At 33.9% G+C, this 20,637-nt stretch overlaps 1 protein-coding gene across 4 annotated transcripts in view; it reads left to right on the top strand.

Annotated features, from left to right (window-relative positions):
• Window positions 1-20,637, top strand: part of ZFPM2 (zinc finger protein, FOG family member 2) — a 317,702-nt gene that overhangs the window by 77,924 nt on the left and 219,141 nt on the right. For 2 of the 4 annotated variants that reach the window (XM_038174744.2, XM_072034386.1), the window contains exons 3-4: window positions 488-571; window positions 6,441-6,542. In XM_038174744.2, the coding sequence (XP_038030672.1) occupies window positions 488-571; window positions 6,441-6,542 (186 nt within the window). The remainder of the gene's footprint in view (window positions 1-487; window positions 572-6,440; window positions 6,543-20,637) is intronic. The other 2 variants (XM_027452589.3, XM_027452588.3) reach the window with 1 other exon arrangement.

The following is a 20,637-nucleotide window of genomic DNA, read 5'->3' as shown; positions in this document are numbered from 1 at the left end:
TAGATGAACTTGCTGCACAAGAATTTCTTATCCCATGAGAAAAGTGCAGTAGCTGAAATGGTTAGAAATAGTTGATGCTAGTTTTTTAACACAATAATAGTTTTTTAACACAATGATTGTTTCAAGATGTCATTTTGTTAAAGTGATGGTATTAATACAAACCAAAACAATTTCCTTAGCATTCTTTTGGAGAGTTAACAGCTTCCACACATGTAGGCACTCACTGACACATGGATATTCACAGACTTTTCCTAAAAGTTAGGGTAAGAGACTGATGCGTACTGGATAAAAAATTTCAAGAGTGCTTAGCACAACTCAACATATACAGTTATTTCAAATGAGATTTATCCCAGGAGAAATTATGATTGTTAATCAGTATGACAGAAAACAATAATTGTTTGCAAAGAAGCAAACTACTGAGATGATTAATATAAGCTAAAATAACGTTCAGGGAATTTATGTATATACAGGTGTTGTTTCTTTCCAGGTATGTTAGCAAATCAGTCATCTGAGAGCCAGATTTTGCTCGAACTTACTGTATATGTAGAACAAGGAATCTCAGTTGACTTCGGTATGTATTTCTGATATGCATCAGACTAAGTGATAACAGTCTTGCGCTGATAGCACCGGATTTCTCTCTCACTGTTTCCCACCATCTCTCCCTCCATCTCTTCCTTCATCTCCCCCCCAGTACCCGCAAGGCTTGTAGAATAAATCCCTCTGCATGACACCATAGTCTCTGTAGTTGTCTGCCTTGTCCTCGCACCTGATGCCAAACACAACAAAGTAGGGAAGCTTCCCTCCCAGTTTACTTTTTTTTTTTTTTTTTTTTTTTTTCTTAGAGGTATATTTTCTGCTGAAAACTTGCATCACCATCAAAATTAAACACTTCTGCTTGTTAAATATTTACACAGAATTCTTTAAAAAGAACTAATACACATGAACAGCTTCATCCTGTTAGATCTCACTGGTAGTTTTTAAGAATAGCATGTGGTGCCAAAAAGTAAGTTACTTTAAAAGAACAAAGTACATTGCATTTGTATTTTAAGTTGTATGTGCTTTGTTTCAAAGTTATATAACTGTTGTTTCTGAAGAGATGTTCCTGCACACTATGTGTTTCAGAGGATTCAAGAGCAAAATTTTCAGTCTGTATAAGCTCTGTGACTGGTCTTAGGTGTTGTGATAAAGCAAATAAAGCAAACAATGAGGGATGATGTTTGTATACTAATTTATAGTTCCTGAAGCTCAGGCATCTATTTTATACAGTCTTGGAATTCTTCTCTAGGATCTGGTATTATTGTCACTGTAGGTTGTGGTAGAAAGACGAAAGAGCCCTTTCTCCTCTGTCCCCTGGAAAGCCTGCCCCTTGGTGAGCAGTTGCACTGGCATACTAAAGGTTATGTACCTTGCTGAATGTTCACTCTACAGTGAGTGAATCCAAAGCATCTGTATCAAGCCTGATTTTTCTTTTAGCAGTGCAAAATGCTGCAGGCTTCATAACAATTTATTTCTGAATTGATTTATTATAATTGAGAAGTGATTTTTCACTCCAAACAGCTGTATTAGGATGTTAACAATTTAAGTTTACATTTATGCTGCCAGGAAGAATGAGCACAAACTGAATTTCAAACTTTTAATGTTCTCTCACTCTAATATAAGCTGCAGTGCGCTGTTTGTAACTGGTACAGTCCTTCACCCAAAGCTATTTTGTCTGATGATAAAACCATGCGTGTATGAAGCTTGCACATTTTTCATCTCTTTTATGACCTTATCTTCCACAAGTGGCTTCTGTGAAGGTATCCTAACTATAGGAAGCACCTGGCAAACATATATGATATCAATGCTATGATAAGCAGTTGTGAACAAGAAAGTAGATCTGTCAGTTCTGAACTGTTCATTGTTAAAAATACTTTGTTGATTTAGCTGATTGAAAAATACATTATGGAGTGACTAACAGCTGCTGTAACATTCCTAGTCAAGAAAGTTCAATAGTTATATTGTATGAGAATTTTTGTACGAGCCTAATATTGATAGGAAACACATGGATTAAAACAGCAGGGTTGAGAAGAATTGCTATCTCATGTGATTCTTTAAAATACTGCAATAAAGTGTTATACAAGCTGATTAAGTACAAATTGTGAAGTATTTAATTTCTAAAAAAGATTAAAGTGAAATTACTTGTATATTCAAGTCTCTCTTTTACTGTTTGGCAGTATTGCCAGAGATGTCAGAGTTCTTTCTTGTATGTTTCTGGTTATATGTCTCTTTTACAGTGTTCAGACTCCCTGACCAACTGTACCACATTGAATTACAGTGGTTTAGTTTTATTACTTGTCTCCCTTGAATAAATACTAGGATAAAAACAACATAAAAGCCTCTTCAAACTGTTTCTGAAGAGCAAAAACAAAACAAAACAAAACAACAGTTAATTCTGGCAAGAAATAGTAGGTCAAGATGAAAATTCTGTTCATATTACAGTACTGAAGTTGTTCACCTATGAAATTCATTTTTTTTCCAAGTACTATTTTGTGTATTCAGCACCTAACTGTAAGGTAGAAATTTGTTTTACCTAACTTCAGCTGGCTAAAGATAGGTTCTTAGTGTGCTTCAGAGGATGATTCATTTCTGCTATCACCAAGAGTGGTCTCCTGTCTCATCCTAGAATGGAATGAGTCACAGTGGAGGTTTCTCTCTTCCCTATCTATAGGAGTGCCTACATAATTAGTCTGGACTAGCTTAATTTTCAGATATGTACTGATATCTGAGATGAATTCTGCCAAGTTGCTAAGAGTCCAGAAAGCTTAATTGACCCTTGACTAAACATACTATATGATATTACAGATTCTTGTTTATGAGTGTTTTTGTAACCACAGTAATGTTCTTTTAAGGACGATGTTTGCTTACTGATCATAGTCACTGTAAGGAGAAACTACAGTAGAAGCAGCATTTATCATTGATGATACTTCTGTAATGCTATTTGTTGTTCATGGTAAAAAAAAAATAAATATTTTTCCTTTAACTTAAAAATAAAATGTAGCTGAGCAGCAAAGCAAATAAATAAGCATGAGAAAAAAGACCTGGTGGAATTTGAAATGAATCAACAGGTTAGCAGAAAAGTAGGTGGTATATATAAAGCACTTGTTTTGGCATGGAAGAAAGAAAGAAAAAAATGTGTCCTGGATCCAATTAAATGTCTACACTTGTAAAACAGAGAAAAATGTAATCAGTTTTAAAATAAATATTAAATAAATAGTCTTATTGAGACTGAAACATAGTCTGTGAATGAACAAAAAGAGTAAACAACGGAAAGAAAAGAAATACTGTGAGTAAATAAACTCCTTTGTGCTGAACAAATGTTAGTTGCTAAAGCAACACTATGGGGACAGAAATAAAAAAAAGCTTGAGAAATGTATTTTGTTATTAACTCTTGAGCTAAGCATCCTTTTGGCTTTTTAAAGTTGCAGTCTCTGTAGCAGCAAGTGGATCGACTTGGCCATTTTCATCTGACCTTGATACTCATCTGAGCCTAGGTTAGAATTGCTTCACGGTAATATCTAGACAGTTGGTTTCACAAGCAGATTGCTTCAGTATGGAGGGAGAGTAGTACGGGGATACAGTAGTCAGTGTTGAGATATTTCAGGTGTGTAACATGTGGCCTTGGAAGATACCTAGAAGAAAATATTGATGTAAATAATGAAAAATAGCTTTAGATACAAAACAAACTTTTCTTTATTGTAAATTCTCCGTATTTTGTTCTATTTGCACAGGACATGCATTAATTCATGAAAACTTGGTTATGGAGAACACGTAACACCATACTTCATGAGACACTGAAAAAACAAGTTAATGAAAAGTTAAGCCATCTGCTAACATGAATTTTCAGATCTTTTCTCATCTCCCAAATACTTAATTACTGTATGCTGTAGGTTGTATACCTAAGCTGTAACTCCGTCCTTCTTTTACCCTTCAGCCCAATCTTTTCACATAAGTTTCTCCCCCTCCTCTTTCAATTCTAATAGTTTTGTTTGTTTGATGTTCTGGTTGGTTGCATTGATTGAAAGAATGCTCAAATTTGCATGCTAACACCAGGTTTGCATGTATTATAACCTGGAAAACATTCTATATTTTGGAGCTAAAATTTTCCATCTTTGGCCTTTATCTAAAATAATTGTTGTTATTTCTATCTTTTTGTTGTTATTGTTGCTCTCATTTAGTCCATAGACATCTATTGTTTACAGTGGAAGAAAATAATTTCCTTTAGTATAAGAATTCCATAAAAAGAACATTTGAAGAGCTGTATATGGTGATTATACAGCTTGAGTTAGAAACTCGTTATCAGAATAGTCCTAGCTGTGAAGTGTTCTCTAGCATTTTGGAAAGAACTGGAGTTGATTTTGCCAGGTTTGTGTCTTGGTGAGTTGTCCTTTGTGTCCCTTCAATAACGAGCAATTTGTTGCAGCTGTAGCTAGCTATGAAGGTAGAAATAAGAAGGTAAAAATATCTGAAATAAGAAGGTAAAAATATACATTCTTTAGTCCACAAACTACTACAAGCTAACTGCACAAATGCTAGTACAAAATAGGGTAGTTGGTAAAGCCAAATAATCGATAAGACTACTTGATAACTTTTTTTGCGTTACTCCTTATGAATGTCTTCTGAAAGGTAACCAGATTAAACTTCACCACATCAGCTTCAAATGCCTTGGTAAAAGTATACAGCATGTTTAATAAAAAATTATACTAGTTATTCTTGATTTATTTTAGCTTTAAATGACAATGAATACACTGAGCTATATTGTTATTACTTAAGAATTAATTTTCATTATCTGAGTCTAGAGTGAATATAGTGTTGTGTTTGTGTGAGAAGTAGTTTACCAGTTCCTTATACATAGGATTTCAAAAATCGTTTTCAAGGAAGAATATGTTAATATAAGATGTTACATGTGCTCATGAAGTTTATACTTTATAGTGCTTGTATATGATCATGTACTTGAAAACTCTGGGTCACAATCTTATCTGGTATAAATATAGCTCCAATGATAGTGTATGGGGATCTGGCATGGTTTGTTGTAATCACATTTCTCTACCTATGTTGCTAATAAAAGCTTTTGTTATCATAAGTGGGAAAAAAAAATGCAAGTTACTACTTAATTGTTCTGCTTTTTTCTCCTCATTTTACTGTTGTCAAATCAACAAACAGTCTGATTTCCAAATTTGGAAATATTCAACATTTTTTTAATGCTGCCACTTTTCTGTGGAACTATTTTTTTTAAAGTTTTCTTCTAGATTGTTATAAAATATAAACTGCAAATCTCTTTGACCTCTTTGACCAATGTAGTTAATTGAGCAGGTTCGACTTCTCCCATTCTTCAAAATCTCTTCCTATTTAAGGATTTTTGGATTAATTAGTAGTAAAAAAAATAAATAAATTCTATAAATACACCGAATTACTGGCTGGCATAAGCAGCCTGACAGATCATTTAGCACATTACTGTGGCCATACTATTTTGTGTTAATATTTTAATCCTTTACCTTCAGTTTGTATGTTTGTAGTGGTTATTTCAAAGTATTTTTGCATAGAGCTTAATTAGTAACTTTCTTTAACCAAAATAATTTGACATTCAATTAATAATTCTTCAAATAATAATAAAGTGGCCACCTCTAAAAAATTACCTGCCTGTAATGTTCAGTCTGCCTTATGTGCTACCTTGAACTAGATAGTTTCTGAAGGCAGACAGATATTCTCAGATTGATGGTGAAAACTCTCAAATTCACTACAAATTTTATTTTTTTTTTAGATAAAGCTTGATGGGGAGAAAGCTGTCTTAGGGTAGCTGGCTTGAAACCTTTAAGCAGAAATTCCTTAAATGCCTAAATACCATAGACTAGGTCTCCCACTAGTTGCCAGGAAAGCCAGCATAGTTAGTAGACATGTACAGTGTCATTAATCTGCAAAGCATAAACAACAGTTAGGTGTCAGTTAGGTGTCAATTCAAGAAAACATTTAAGTGAAAGAATATTTTCCTTAATCACCCCTCTAGCTGGGGAGTAATGAGCTCATTTGTTTCTCTCATTTATGCATATAAACTTAATGACTTGGTATGTAAGTTTACAGAATAGGTGCTAGTTGTGATTCTTTTTTTTTTCCTTTTTTTTCTTTTTTTTTTTTTTAAGCCTATGGAATATACACTGATTACCAAGACTTGTCCCTCCACAGAACTGGAAGGATTGGAGCTTGTTTTATACATTGGAAACTCACAGACGTTTACATGTCTAATAATACTTTTTTTTTTCTTATTTTTTCTTCCATTTCCTCTCTGTTTATCAATATGAATATATTTTCACTTACATATAAGCAGTTGTTTGGATATTGAAGAAGAACTGCCTAAAAGTCATTATTGAAATATCTCAAAAAGGTACTTCTTGGATTGTTTTTTTCAGGCAATGAAGAAGGCATCCAGGGGGTAGCAGAATCTGAGGGTGATTCAAGGTCAGAAAAACCTGGGCAGCTTGCTGCGGAGGCAGAAGATTGGGATGGGCCAGGTAGGAAAAAACAACTGAAAGCCATGAGAAATCTCTTAAACTAGAGATTTCCTATATTATTGTTGTTGTTATTATTATTATTATTATTGGCTGTGTTCTGCCTTGTATTGTTTTTCAATGAACTGTTTCTTTAACGATCTTTTGGCGTCCAAGATATTAATGAATAAGGACTAAGAGAAAGATGTTGAGTAAAAAAGGGTTTTGGCTATACCATTGTATAAATTGTTTCACATGGAATGTCTTACACATTTTCTTGATATAAAGGAAAGTGTTGATGCTTAAAATTTTAGGATTAAAATTGATCAGTAAATTCCCAGTTCCATGTCTGTATTAAGATAGAAGTTTTTCTGCTATATTTTCTGAGGCCAGACCAACCAGACACCATTGTACCCCCACAAGCTTTGTGCTTATATTTAGCAGCATGTTGAGATTAACAAACAGGTATGGAAACTACTGACATTTTCAAGGACTTTGATTACCAGGTTTGAACTTGATAGAAATCATGTAGTAAACATGGTCATTGATTTTGGTTGAAAGAGAAACATAGATTGTAGACAATATGCTGTTAGAAGTTCACAGTAAAACATTAATTCATGTTAATATTTTTCTATTACGCACTTCTAAGGAGGTGCAAGCACAGTATTGCTAAGGTATAAAAAGTGATGGTAGCATGGGAATACTTTCCAAATATCTGTTCAATATAAATATGTAAAACCTCTGTTGTATCGTAAGAGTACCTAAGACAAAGGGGTAAACTGTATTTTTGAATGAGGTGATTTTGCAGTTAAGTTCATCAGTGATTTCATGGGTATGGACTCTAGGTAGGGCCTTAAAAATCCATTATATTTAATATATTTTAATTGTGCTTTTGGAAAATGTGCATCTGAAACTAGACATACACTTAGAATAGCTGTATCTCTAATAAACATTTTCCCTAAAAAGGATGAACATGTCAGAAAAGAGTTTCAGAAGTGTTATATCAATAATTTATAATTCAATAATAATATTTCATTAGAAAAAAAATATTCTGTATTTCAATCACATTTTCATCCTTGCTTGATTTTGCAAATTACTGTGTGCTCTTCATGAGGAAAAGAATAATGCTAATGGTAATTTTCTGAAACCAGTACCTGGAAAATGCAATGCAAACAAAAATGAAGACATAGTAAATCTGATTGTTATGATGTCATTTAAAATGGTCTTAATGATAATATACAAGTAAGTTGATACTTTATATAAAGCACTATGGTGTTATATGAAAACAAGATCTTGTAATAAAGTACACTACAGTACATTTGAAGTAATACAAAGGGCATCCGTGGATGGACCAGAATAACCTTTTTTAACTTAACTGCAGATTTAAAGGCAGTTAATGATTAATGATTACTTAATGATGACTTAATGATTAACATATGGCTTGAAAAAAATTAATTAGAAATAAATTCTACCTTAAATATATACATTTTTGTTCATTGTTTAGTGTATAACATAGTATTCAACATAGTTGAAAATGTATTTGTGTTGACTGTTGTCTTTTTTATAGAAACATTTAAGATACATTTTTATGACTTTTTCGTTGGAAAAAAAATGTTTGGTTAAACAGCAAGATATCAAACAGTAAGATGTGTAATACATATTTATTGATAGCTTTGACATGGGTTGCGGTTTAACTTCTGCAAATGGTGGGCCAATGACATGAAATGAAGAGCTTTGTTTTATTTAAGTACAGATTTTTTAAAGGGACTAATATGTATGAAGGTTGGAAAGGAATGGATATATACCCCATGACATGCTCTCCATCATGCATGCTTTCTGAAATGAATTTGGTTATTTATTGATATGGGAAAAACAAACAAACAAACAAAAAAACACCACAGAAATTAATTTCAGCCATGTAGTACACGAAAAATGATAACTTCTTTTAGATCTTCAAAACAAACAAACAAACCCAAAGCATGAAATATTTTGCTTATTTAGGGGTTTATGCTAGCACCGCAGAAAAAAGAGCCATTAAAAACTTAGGTTTACTTAACTTCACCAGCTCACAGTACAGATGCTACCTTTATGAGTAGCTAGTCATAGTTTGTTATGGAGTCTACATCTGGTCTTTCTACCGAGATAAAGCTCTCAGAAACCAAGGAAGTGTGTTCTTCATGATGCAAGTTGATAGACTGGAAGTCTGAACTGTGACAACTTGACAACTCAAGGAAAATTCTTTATAAATTTAGAGCTTTTCCTTCCTTCCTTCCTTCCTTCCTTCCTTCCTTCCTTCCTTCCTTCCTTCCTTCCTTCCTTCCTTCCTTCCTTCCTTCCTTCCTTCCTTCCTTCCTTCCTTCCTTCCTTCCTTCCTTCCTTCCTTCCTTCCTTCCTTCCTTCCTTCCTTCCTTCCTTCCTTCCTTCCTTCCTTCCTTCCCTCTACTTTATGAAAAATCTACAGTTAAATGTGCTGTAGCTTCAAAGAGTTACCGCTGATGCAGTCTTTGAAATCACATAAACTTGCAACCTTCACTGACCAACAAAGAATTTCTGCAGTGATAATGCGTACTCTATGTAGTCACTTTGTTACCTGAATATACACATATTTTAAGTTATCTGTAATTTTCATTGGTTCATTGGTTTTGTCCTTTTTTTCTTTTTTTTTTTTTTTTTCTAATGAGAAGACAACTCCGAAATAATGGAAACTGAGGTCAATAGACTGTGTATAGATACACAGTAAAGGACCTGATTCTTTTTCCTGTACGGCCAACAGCAGAAGTAAAAAAGAAAAAAAAAATCTGCAAGACTGTGCTTGAACAAATTTTATATGAAAAGATTTATTCTTTAAAAGTGGAAGTAGAGATCATTTTACAGCCTTAAATATACTGTTTGTTATCAGATGCACATCTTGATATGTGTAGATGCACATAGTATATGCATATAGCAATATGCATGTATTATATACATGATAATCCTTTGTATTATTGGTGGGTTATCAGTGCACATGAAGAAAGTGATCAGTGTTTTAACAGATAATGAACAAAAAGAGTATCTCCTGCATGTCTTCTACAGACTATCAATCACACAAGAATAGGATCATCCCCTTTCTTACTGCATATCTATTCTATGTAAGCCTGCCCAACTTGGGGAACTGTGAATTAAATATCCTAGAGGTTCCATGCTTCCATACCAGAACTCTTCTTAATGTGAATACATTCACTATATTGTCAACTATTTTATACTTATTCCCTATACAAGCCATTACCTTCCCAGCCATATAGGAGCACAGCTTTATTACAAAACATGTTGAGTTTGTGAGTTGGATAGTCTTGAAAGTCAGTGTCAGAAGTTCTTTTGATATGTATCTGAAATTATCGTAGAAAGTGAGCTAATGTGGTTTGTCCACATAACCAAAATGAAAAAAAAAAAAAAAAGCAATGGAAAATAAGACTTACAACTCTCTTTGCCATTTTATGGTTATTTTTTATGTACTGTTTACATTCATCTACACATTAAGTGAAAGTTTCCCATGTGTAAGATTCTGCCTCAAGTAAATCGACAGAATTTCTACTATTGATAATAGTAAAGCAGGATGAAGTCATAACTCATGTGAAATCTCAGGAGATTCATCATGACTCATATACATATATCAAGGAATATAGAAAAAAACATTTAAGATGGTTAAATATAACACAGTGTAGTTTCTTTTTATTACCATTGCAAGTTGGTGTTTTTCTTAAAATATATCAGAAAGGGTAAGAAAAATAGTAAATACAAAGTTAAATAGTGCTTTAAAGTAATGATATGCTGCGTGTGACACTGCTATGAATTTTTAATAAAAGATACACTGTCTTTCATGTGAATTCTGAAGTATTGCTTTAGCAGGATGTGGATCAGAAAGATCCTTGTGAACATTTCACATGCCAGGTTCACATTTTTACCTGTTACAAAAGGTAGCTTGAAAAGCTTTTCTGAATAGATTTCCTGTAACCATTCATAAGAACTGCTGTAAATATGTATTGATTGTTGGGCTAAATCTGCATTATTTCATAATACTCTAAGCAGTTTGTGTTACAAAGCAAGAGTGTATAATATGGATTGGAATGGTTGGTAGGCCACTGCAGGATGGAAACAGATATTAATGATAGTCTTTCTTTTTTTTTTTTCCTTCTTTCCTTTTTTTTTTCTTTTTTTTTTTTTTCTTTCTTTCTTTCTTTCTTTTTAAACCAGCCCTAAGAAGGACTTGGAGATTACTGTCCCGATTTCGTTTCTTTTTTGATTGGGGGATGTGGTAGATATAAGATCTTGGAAATGCTATTTGATGTAAATTAACAAAAATCCATGAAACATAGTTAACCATAGATATAGTCTGACAGTAAGAAGAATATTGTGAAGAAGCAGAGGAAATCATAGAACGACTGTGTGTTACTCTGACAGTGAATCGGTATTATCTCTGCTATCAGATAATGCAGTTATCATTAATTTTCACATTTGCATTTCAATCTTTGGAAGGAAATGACTCTTGCCGGATGAAGATAAGAGCTCTGTACCACTATAATGAACCATCATTTTATCCCGATGCTTTGTATCCATATGAAAATGAGGCTGGGTGGTGGTGTGGTATGTGAGGAGGGGGTGGGTGGGGGGTCACAGAAACATTATAACAAAGTGTCAAAATCACTACAGACTTTTGGAGCCCTTTATGAAACAAGAGGCAGTCTAAATAAATCTTCTGTAGTGAAGTGGGTATTGGATTAAAAGAAGAGAGCCCAGCTCCTATACCAGGGTGTTGGGAGGGGGGATACAGGAGATGGGGAGAATTTCTGTGGATCTTGATCTGGTTCTGTCATTAGTTTGGAACTAAGAGGGGGCCATGCAGAATGTAGGGGGGTAATAGTCATCAAATTAACTCATGGACTGCAGGTCTTATTTTGACACTTGAATACTATTGAGGTTGGTGAAGCTAATGGGAATGAACCACTGACTTCATGCTTTGGTTCTGACACTGGAGCTGTTTTGGGAGGTCACCACACCTGTGTGTTAAGTGTTTCAAATAATTTTCACTCTTGTACATAGAACTGAACCAGGTCTTCAAGGACTGTGGTATTCCCAGGCCTTTCCATGCATAGCACAGCTTACTGTTGATTACCTGAAACTCTGTCAGCACTGCAGACCTCTGCAAGGCATTGTTCTATTTGAGGTCTGATTGCTTAACTAAAACCATTTTTCCCCAAGTACTCTTGCATTATATTCACCTTGTTTAACCTTAGTGGTGTACTTAGTGATTTTATCCATACATCATTATGACTCGCTATCAAATGTCTGCTAGAAGCATGAACTCTTGAAGACATCCCACACATTTCTTTGTGACAAAAGCTGAGATTCTTGTATCATCAAATGATGGTATTTAAATATACAATATTTTAAAAGTCAATATTAGTGTATAACATGCAAGCATGTTATATAGGAGCCAAAAATAGGAGCACCAGGATGTGGTACTTTTGTCCAGGGTCAGTGCTGAGGTGGTGGGACTGAGAAATTATTCTGCTGGCTGTAGCAGCTGGTTCAAACCCTTCTGAGGGCCCCACCTCTCTGCTCTAACCTGATGAGCATGTTCAGCATGTTCCTCTTGTAAAGAGAAGATGCAGGGCTAAGAGCTGTAAGGAAAACTAGGTTACACATATGTTAGTGAATTCAGTAGTCACAGAAACTGAAGAATACATACCAGTGAAGTGCCAAAAATGTCCCTGGCATGATTGTGGTTGAGGCCAGCTGGCACTCTTCCAAAATAATTCCCAAATTTCAGGGAGCATTGCAGGGAGCCTTCTCAATAGGTAATTTGTATGCAGTTACCTACTGAAAGGCTAAGAGAGTCTTCCAACACATCGATGTGGCCCATTTCATATTATTTAGCCTCAGTGCCCAGAACTTTTCTTTGGCACATGTAATTAGCTTTCCTTTACCAGAAGGAAGGTTTTCTTCCTTCTTTTACATCCTTGAACAGATGTTGCTAGTACAGAAACTATCTTTTCTGCAAGGCAATTGATCTTGTTGCCAGGCTGTTCCCTCTAAAACCCTGAAAGATGAGAAAATGAGAGTGGTTGTGTGAACTAACATGGAAGTAGCAACCTAATATTTGCAGCCATCTTTCCTACATGCAAGCCTGTTTGTAGGGAACAGACTGTTGCGTGAGCTACTGAGTAGGTGTAATAGGTAAAATCAAGCAATGAGGAGAGTTTTTAATTCTATGTCCACTCCTGACCATATATATATGCCAGCTAACCAGAAATGGCAGTCACCAAGGCTTGAAAAGAAAATTGAGATGTTTCCACAATAGGCGGTTCTAAGTATTGAAAACAAAGAGATATTTACTATCCTGAAGTCACTTGCTCTTGTGGTGACTTCTGTGGAATCCTTTTCATGGTTCAAGGTGTAAATATTGTAAGATTCTATAAACTTGGAGATAAACCTTACCGTATTTGACTTGTGACATAAAATATCAATGAAGTTAATCGCTGGCTACTGGAGCCCTTATCAAGCACTCAACTGTTTTGTCATTAGAGATGCCATTTCCTTAACATCGTTTCATGCAAGTAACATTTATGTAAATTTAAATTCTGTTTAAAAATTAGGTGCTATGGAAATGCACCTAGTTTAGAAGTAACATTTTCTCATTCTACACATTTTAAATGTGTAGAGCTTTAATTTTGTTCAAACAAGTAGCCTTTTAGAATATTTTCAAACACAGAACTTCATTTTAATGCTTGTCCAAGTGCTTCAGAGAAGTGAAACTATCTAAAACCTTCAAGTCTATTAGTGTTTAGTTTGATGGCATTTGTATAATATTTCTGGGCCTTTATTTACCCAGTTGTGAAGTATTTACTTGATGTTGCATGGCTTTTCATTTTCAGTATTTTAGGTGTAAATTGTGCTTTGTAAACTACCTTAATCTGCAAGTGAGCAAGTTTTCAGACTAAATAGACTCAATTTCATTTGATCCAGGACCTTCCTAAATTCTTTTCTACTTGTATATGTACAGCATGAGGCAAGAACATCATCCTGAACTGTAAAATGCACTGGACTCTGAATGAAAAGTGATACACATTAGAATTGTATTCTATTTTGATTGGCATTTATGTTTCAAGCACAAAAGACTTCTTGTTCTCTGAAAAAAGTTGATAGCTGGGAAAGGCATGTGCAAGGGACAAATGATCAGATTTACTAGGTACTTCACTTTGGACATGATACACTATATAGTGGATATTATGTGAAGTACAAATCCCTGTAGGTCACACAGTGAAGGACTCGTAGTCTGTGAAAGTCTGCAGGGAATCAATGAACATCTGCATTACAATACATTGTTTCTTGTAGTTTCATGCACCAAGGGACCTGCAGAGGCTGGCAGAAAGCTTTGCACTTTTCAGCTGTCTCTACTGTAGTGTGGTCATAAAAGCAATATAACACCCCGGTAATTGCAAAGGACTAGGAGACAATGTCTGTTTTGGGAAACAGATGGAGTGAGAATCAAAAGGGACATTTAATTGGTTCACAACTATTTTGCTCTTTGTTGTGTTTTCCTCGTTAATTCAACTAAGATTATTGCATGCAGAATACTGCATAGGAACATTGCCTTGAACAGCTGAAGGACGGATGTGTTAATACAATGAACTGTATGCACAACTTAGTGTTATTTACCATGCAACGCAATAGTGCAGCAGTTGGGTGCTAGTACCTACAGAGCAATGCTGGTGTCTTTATTAATTAAGTTGGCAGCTTTCTTTTGGCTACAGTGATGTGTTGTGTGTTCAGCATATATAATTAAAGAACATATTTTGATTTTCAGAATGTATTTTCCTCTTTCCTCATTTATTTCCTTCCTGTTAAGACATCATAACATAAAATTTTAAATAATGTAACCAACCAAACACATTATCACCAGAAGCCATTATACCTCCATTTGAGAGAACCAGCTTTTGCTGAAAGCAAATTTAATATGACGCGTCAGTGACAAACTAGATATGAATATTTACCCAATAAAATTACACAGTTCAGAATGGGTCTGAGTCTGGAAATGGAGCTGAATAGAGTGGTCATGGGATGGCAAGAGTGTCCTAAGGGCAATATCCCTGTCAAAATTCTGACCCCGACTTCAGTATTTGTGTTTAACTTAATGATACCAGATTAACTCACATTTGATTTTATGTTTCTAATTATCTCATTTCATTTTTTAGGCCATTTTACCATTGCATGTCCAAAGGAAGAATATGGATTGAATAGTAGATCTTTCTTTCTCTCCTTGATGTAGGCTTCAGACAAGGGTGTGTGTAAACCATCTTTGTATACAAAGTGCAATGGTGGTAATTGCTGGAGAAGTGCTGGAGTAAACTTTTATGCAATCATTCAACACTTATTCATCAATATGACAAAAATAAGCATGGTTATCTTAATAGAATCAGACCTCATTTTTGTTTAGTTAAAATAGTTTTTAGTTATTTAAATATGTTCTAATGAGAGTCAGTGAAGGAAGGAAGGAAAGAGAGAGAAAGAAAAAGAAAGAAAGAGAAAGAAAGAAAGAAAGAAAGAAAGAAAGAAAGAAAGAAAGAAAGAAAGAAAGAAAGAAAGAAAGAAAGAAAGAAAGAAAGAAAGAAAGAAAGAAAGAAAGAAGAAAGAAAGAAAGAAGAAAGAAGGAAAGAATCTAATAGTTAGAAACGTGGCCCAGAGTTAAAAAAAAGAAAAAAAAAAAAAAAAAAGTAATATAATACATATATTTGGTTAGGCAGATAAGAATTAAAGCCTTTGTGTCTGGAAAGCCGTAATGGCACAATAGCACTAGTGCCTAGTTTTTCCTACAGTCAGCTTGTTAGTTTAGACTTTCCAAAAGAGCTGTGCAGAGGCCATCTGGGTTCTTGGCTTTTTTTTTTTTTTTTTAACCTTACTCTTTCCCTTCCTCCCTTACATCCTTTATCTCCCTCAAGACCCTCAAACAATTTATTCATGCTGGAAAACTTGAACAGATGAACAGACATACTTGGCTTCTCAACATATTCTTGGGGATTACAAATAGAGAAACTTTCCAGTATTTTTTGTAATTTTGTCTTGAGTGAGTATTCCAGGATTATGCAGTGGTTTACTGTTTTTTTATGAAGAAAAATTGTCTGATACATTTCAGGGATTGAGGATGAAGTTGTAAAAATGATACGTTACTTAAAGAAAATACTCAAGTGGGATGATTCAGGTCTGTGCTTCTCTGATTTTATGGTGATATAGTTTCATTAATATCAAAGGTACTTCATCAGCATAAAAACACAATGATGGATTATTATGGATAATTTAGAAAGATAAGATAATGCACACTATGAACATAATGTTCCAGAGTGGTTCATTGAGAGAGTAGTGTTTGGGATGGGTGGTTCTTAAAGGAGACTGAATTTCAAATGACATCTTTGTGTGAAGAAAGGACTTCATTAAGTTATCTGAAATTTAGTACTTCTATTGTGGTGCCAAAGCTACTAACAGGTTAAGAAATCTTTGGCTTACATCTATAAATAAATACCAGTTCTTTAAAAAAAAAAAAAAGAGAGAGAGACTATCTGGGAAGCAGTCATGATTAGCATTCACTGAAAGTTCTTTTAAGTGTAATAGAGTCATGTATACAATGTGTATAAATGTATACAAAAATACATATATATTAATATATAAATGTATACATTAATACATATATATTAATATATAATATATATATAAATGTATACAATATTGTATATGCTTCATATTGTTTATTATGTTCTGATTAAATATGTATAATTTTAAACTTTACTATTTTTGGTATTATCATTTATACTTTGTGGATTTTCATGGACTTATTCTTTGGCCCAGATTACAGAATTTGGACTTTTATTTGGACATTTTGGCCCAAATTACAGAATTCCTTAGTATTTGATATCGATTACTTTTCAAAGTATGTATTGGATCTCAATTTTTCTCAGAAATTTTCTTTAAAAGGTACTTTCCACATATATGCCTATTTCTAACAGAAGAAAAAAAAACAACCTATAACAAAACAACAGATAATTTGGTGTGTTGCAGTCTGATAAGAGCTAGCATTTAGTTTAATTACTATACCCATAATATTTTAGCCATCAAATTTTGAGCCTCTTCCAAGGAAATTAATTTTTCTCTCATCTTGTCCTGCTAATCCTTGTTTTAGTAGTTAAAACTTTCTTAATTTTCTTTTCCATATCATCATGCCATGTGTGAATGATATAGAATTGAAGAACTGTGTGAAAAGTTTGTTGACAGGGAAGGGAAGAGGAGAAGAGCAATACAGAATTTAAAATGCCACATGCCAGAAGACATCTTTAGGGGATGCTGGAGAAGCGTTCTTGCATATTACTGGGGTACCTTCAAACACAGTATCTGACAGAGTAATGTACAATGAGGAGCATTGAACTCTGTCCTATATGATGTTGAAAGTAAGCATTAGATTCCTTTAATAACTTCCAGTAGGAATATATCCAATTATATAAAACCTGTTCTCCTTCAATTCTGCCTGTTCTTGTTATGTTTTACAACGCCACATGCATTTTGACAGGCGTGATGCAGTGGATTAATTGTTCTGATTCATTGGTTTCATAGTGTTCAGTGTTCTATATACACTGGGGGAACTCAGTCTAGAAGTTAAATAATAGTTCGGTAGTACTTAGAAACTGTGATCCTACCTATTAAAATACCTTTTACCATTGCCTGCTTTTTATTTTTTCTTGTAAAAGAGACAAAAGTCACTTAAATGTGTAGCAAAGCATGTCACATTGCTATCACTATTTCTCAGCTTCTGGGATCATTGCCCTAGAAAAACTCTATGTGCTTTTCCCCAAAGCTTGGACAGATCATGACGCTTATCTAAAGAGAAAAATGATATATTTTTAAAAGAAAAATGCTGACCTAGTTAGTAAGGCTTGAAACCATTCATTAATTAGAAGTCATAATTGCAATTACATGGTAAAATTAATTTATCACGAAAATAATCCTATCAGTTTTCCTTTTTGGAGAAATGGAACCAAATGATTTTAGCAGCCCACGTTGCTTAAGGCTGATATTTCAGTGATATTGGTTGAGAGTGAATAAAGTAATCAAATTCCATTTTCAAGATCTAAAATTCTCATACTGCATCAATGATAGTTTATATATTATATGAGTTTCACTTGAATTGTAATTTTGTAATTACATATAATATATAAAGCATATAAGCACAGATAAATGCATAAAAGGAAAATAGTGTGGTGAAATTTAAAGAGTGAATTGAAGATAACAAAGCACATAATATATAGAAAAATTTATGTAATATGGCAAGTATGCTACAATGTATAAAATTCAGAATGCCTTTTCTATCCTCAGGCTATTTAGAATTCCTTGATATTCAAATCTTAATGTACATTAAATGGAATTTAAGGAGGTCCACTTTGCTGGACCTCAGGCAGACTTAGCAAGTAGTACTCCTTAGGGATACCACTTAATGTATATATTTGCAAAGATGTTACAGCCATGAAATATAGTCCTTTGATGACATCATAACTGTGAAATATGACTTTATTTTGCTCACCAGCAGTCAGGGTTTTGCTTTATCTATATTAAGCAGTCTATGCATAAATAAAGAATACCAAATACTGAGGCTGATTGCTCTAACCCAACATGACCACCTTCAGTTGAAGTACTCATCACTCCATGTGATGCCCGATGGGTTTCAGGGAAACTCTATCTGCAGAGTGAAGTGCCATCAAATATGGTAGTTTAGCATTGTCTTCACCCCAGAAATGTGGTAATAAATAGAGTGGATACTGTTAGACAGCTACATGCCTAAATCCAGCAATTATTTACACTGATTTAAATTTTAACAGAGGGCAGAAATATATTATTTCATCTTTGGGTAGGCAAACTTTGCATTCACATTTTCGGTCCTGTTGAAGTAAACAGAAAATCCACACATAGATTGTGATGGAGTTAATACCTAGTTTATTAATAGCTAGCAGTCTATTAACTACTAATTAATTTATAAATGCATATAGTGTTTGTATAGGACTCACAACTACACTCACCTTATAGGAGAAAGACCAATAGCCATAGTCATGAGGTATTCACCCAAGACTTTGTTACGAATGGGAGATAGGAACAAGTATACTCTTGAGCATCAGAAAATCTCTTAAGTGTCCAAGAAAGAGATCATAGAACAGTGCAAGAAATATATACTAAATACATTTTTTCAGATTAATCAGGGGTCGTCCTCTTCTCACAGGTAACTAGTGATAGGACTAGAGGGAATGGCCTCAAGTTGCACCAGGTGAGGTTTAGGTTAGAAATTGTGAGACATTTCTTCTCAGAAAGATTAGCCAGGCATTGGAACAGGTGTCCCAGGGGAATGGTGGTGTCACTGTCCCTTGGGGTGTTCAAGGAAAGGTTGGACTTGGAGCATAGAGACATAATTTAGTGGGTGATACTGGTAGTAGGGTGATGGTTGGACCAGATGATCTTGAAGGTCTCTTCCAACTTTAATGATTCTATGATTCTATGATTTGAAAATAGGATCAATAGGTCCCTTTTTATTTATTTATTTTTCTTCAGGTGATAAAAAAAATCTACATTTATAAGAACTTTTCTGGTCTTCCAGGTTGTCACCCTGCAAAGCACTTTCAAACTTTTAATTTAATGCATATGAGCATGCTGTTGAGCAAGGAAAGAACTACTCACATGCATTAAGTTAAGCATACATGTAAGTGTTTGTAGGATTGCAGCCTTAGGTCATAAGCTCTTCCAAGCATGAGCTGCCTTTATCATTGTACTTTCTACATACTAAGTGACCTGTTAGCAAGCACAAATTAATGGGGATGCAAATCTAAACAACGCTAAAGGCCCATTTCCACTCTTCTGACAATGTTAAAGGGCCTTAAAGTAAATTACTTCAGTAAGACCCAGTATTCTGAATACAATAAATAAGGAATTCAAATTGCATCTTGAGTTTCCATTAATTACAGAATATTGTTTTATGGATTTGCTTGTTTTTCTAACTTTCTGTTTGGAAACTTCTTATATTTTATGAAAATTTTTATACAGTTATACAGGATGTTTGATTTGTATATATGTTTAAAAATGTACAGTTTTTTCTTTTTAGAAACAGGAGATTAAATCTTGTGGCTGCTGTTTAGTTTGATTTCACAGTGGCTGTTCATTGTGGGTGTGAGATAATACATTAATTTTATAAATAACAACTCATTTGGGCTTTGCAATTTTTTTTATTTTTTTATATTTTGTTTGCTTTTTAAAAAAACAACCCTCATATTTCTTGTCTCTGATAACAGCTGTGAAATACAGACATGGCATAATACACTTATAAATATGTTGATATTATGAGTAGGCACTGGTTGAGGGGAGAAGATGTAAAAAATATTGCCCGGGATTAGAAAAGGGTTGTGATAGATGATGATCAAAATTTTCCTAGGGACAAATCTTTTGTTATTGGAAACATTTAACATTTGTTTTATTACCTTTTACATTTTTTTTTTTTATTCTTAAATAAAATTTGGCTAAAGGGGCATTCTGAAATAGAAAGTGTGTAAAACAGCATTGGTTCTTAGTTTCTTCTTCTGAAAGTCAGTCAAATCTCCTGCCTTTTGTTTTAATTATTGTTTAAATTGGTATTTAGATAAGATTTAAATACTGACTCATTGCACAGCTGACTGTTACATGATGCTTTTTCTAGCATTAGCTGACAAACTAAAGCTTATCTTAGCAGGTAAGGGGAATAAAAGAAAACATGCCCATTTAAAGCTCATATTTTTCTCTATGTGAGTTTTTTAATTGTGGCTCTTTCTGTTTATATTTTTCATTGACTTTATTTTTTTTTTTTTACTTACTATTCACCTTTCACCTTCCTTACGCAATATTTGTAGTAATAAAGCAAGTCCACATATGCTGTTTTTCATTGAACTTAACATTTAGTTATGCACTGTGAGATACTGGGTTTTAAATTATTTATCTGAATAAGTTTACTTCATAGCCAGTGTCCTATGATATGATTTCCTAATGATTTCCTAACCTTGATATGATAGTTTTTTGTAATAATTGCTCA

This window comes from Anas platyrhynchos, chromosome 2 (assembly GCF_047663525.1).
Source record: "Anas platyrhynchos isolate ZD024472 breed Pekin duck chromosome 2, IASCAAS_PekinDuck_T2T, whole genome shotgun sequence".
Lineage (NCBI taxonomy): Eukaryota > Metazoa > Chordata > Aves > Anseriformes > Anatidae > Anas > Anas platyrhynchos.
The sequence above is the reverse complement of the archived record's forward strand: the minus strand, read 5'-3'. Positions and strand labels throughout refer to the sequence as shown.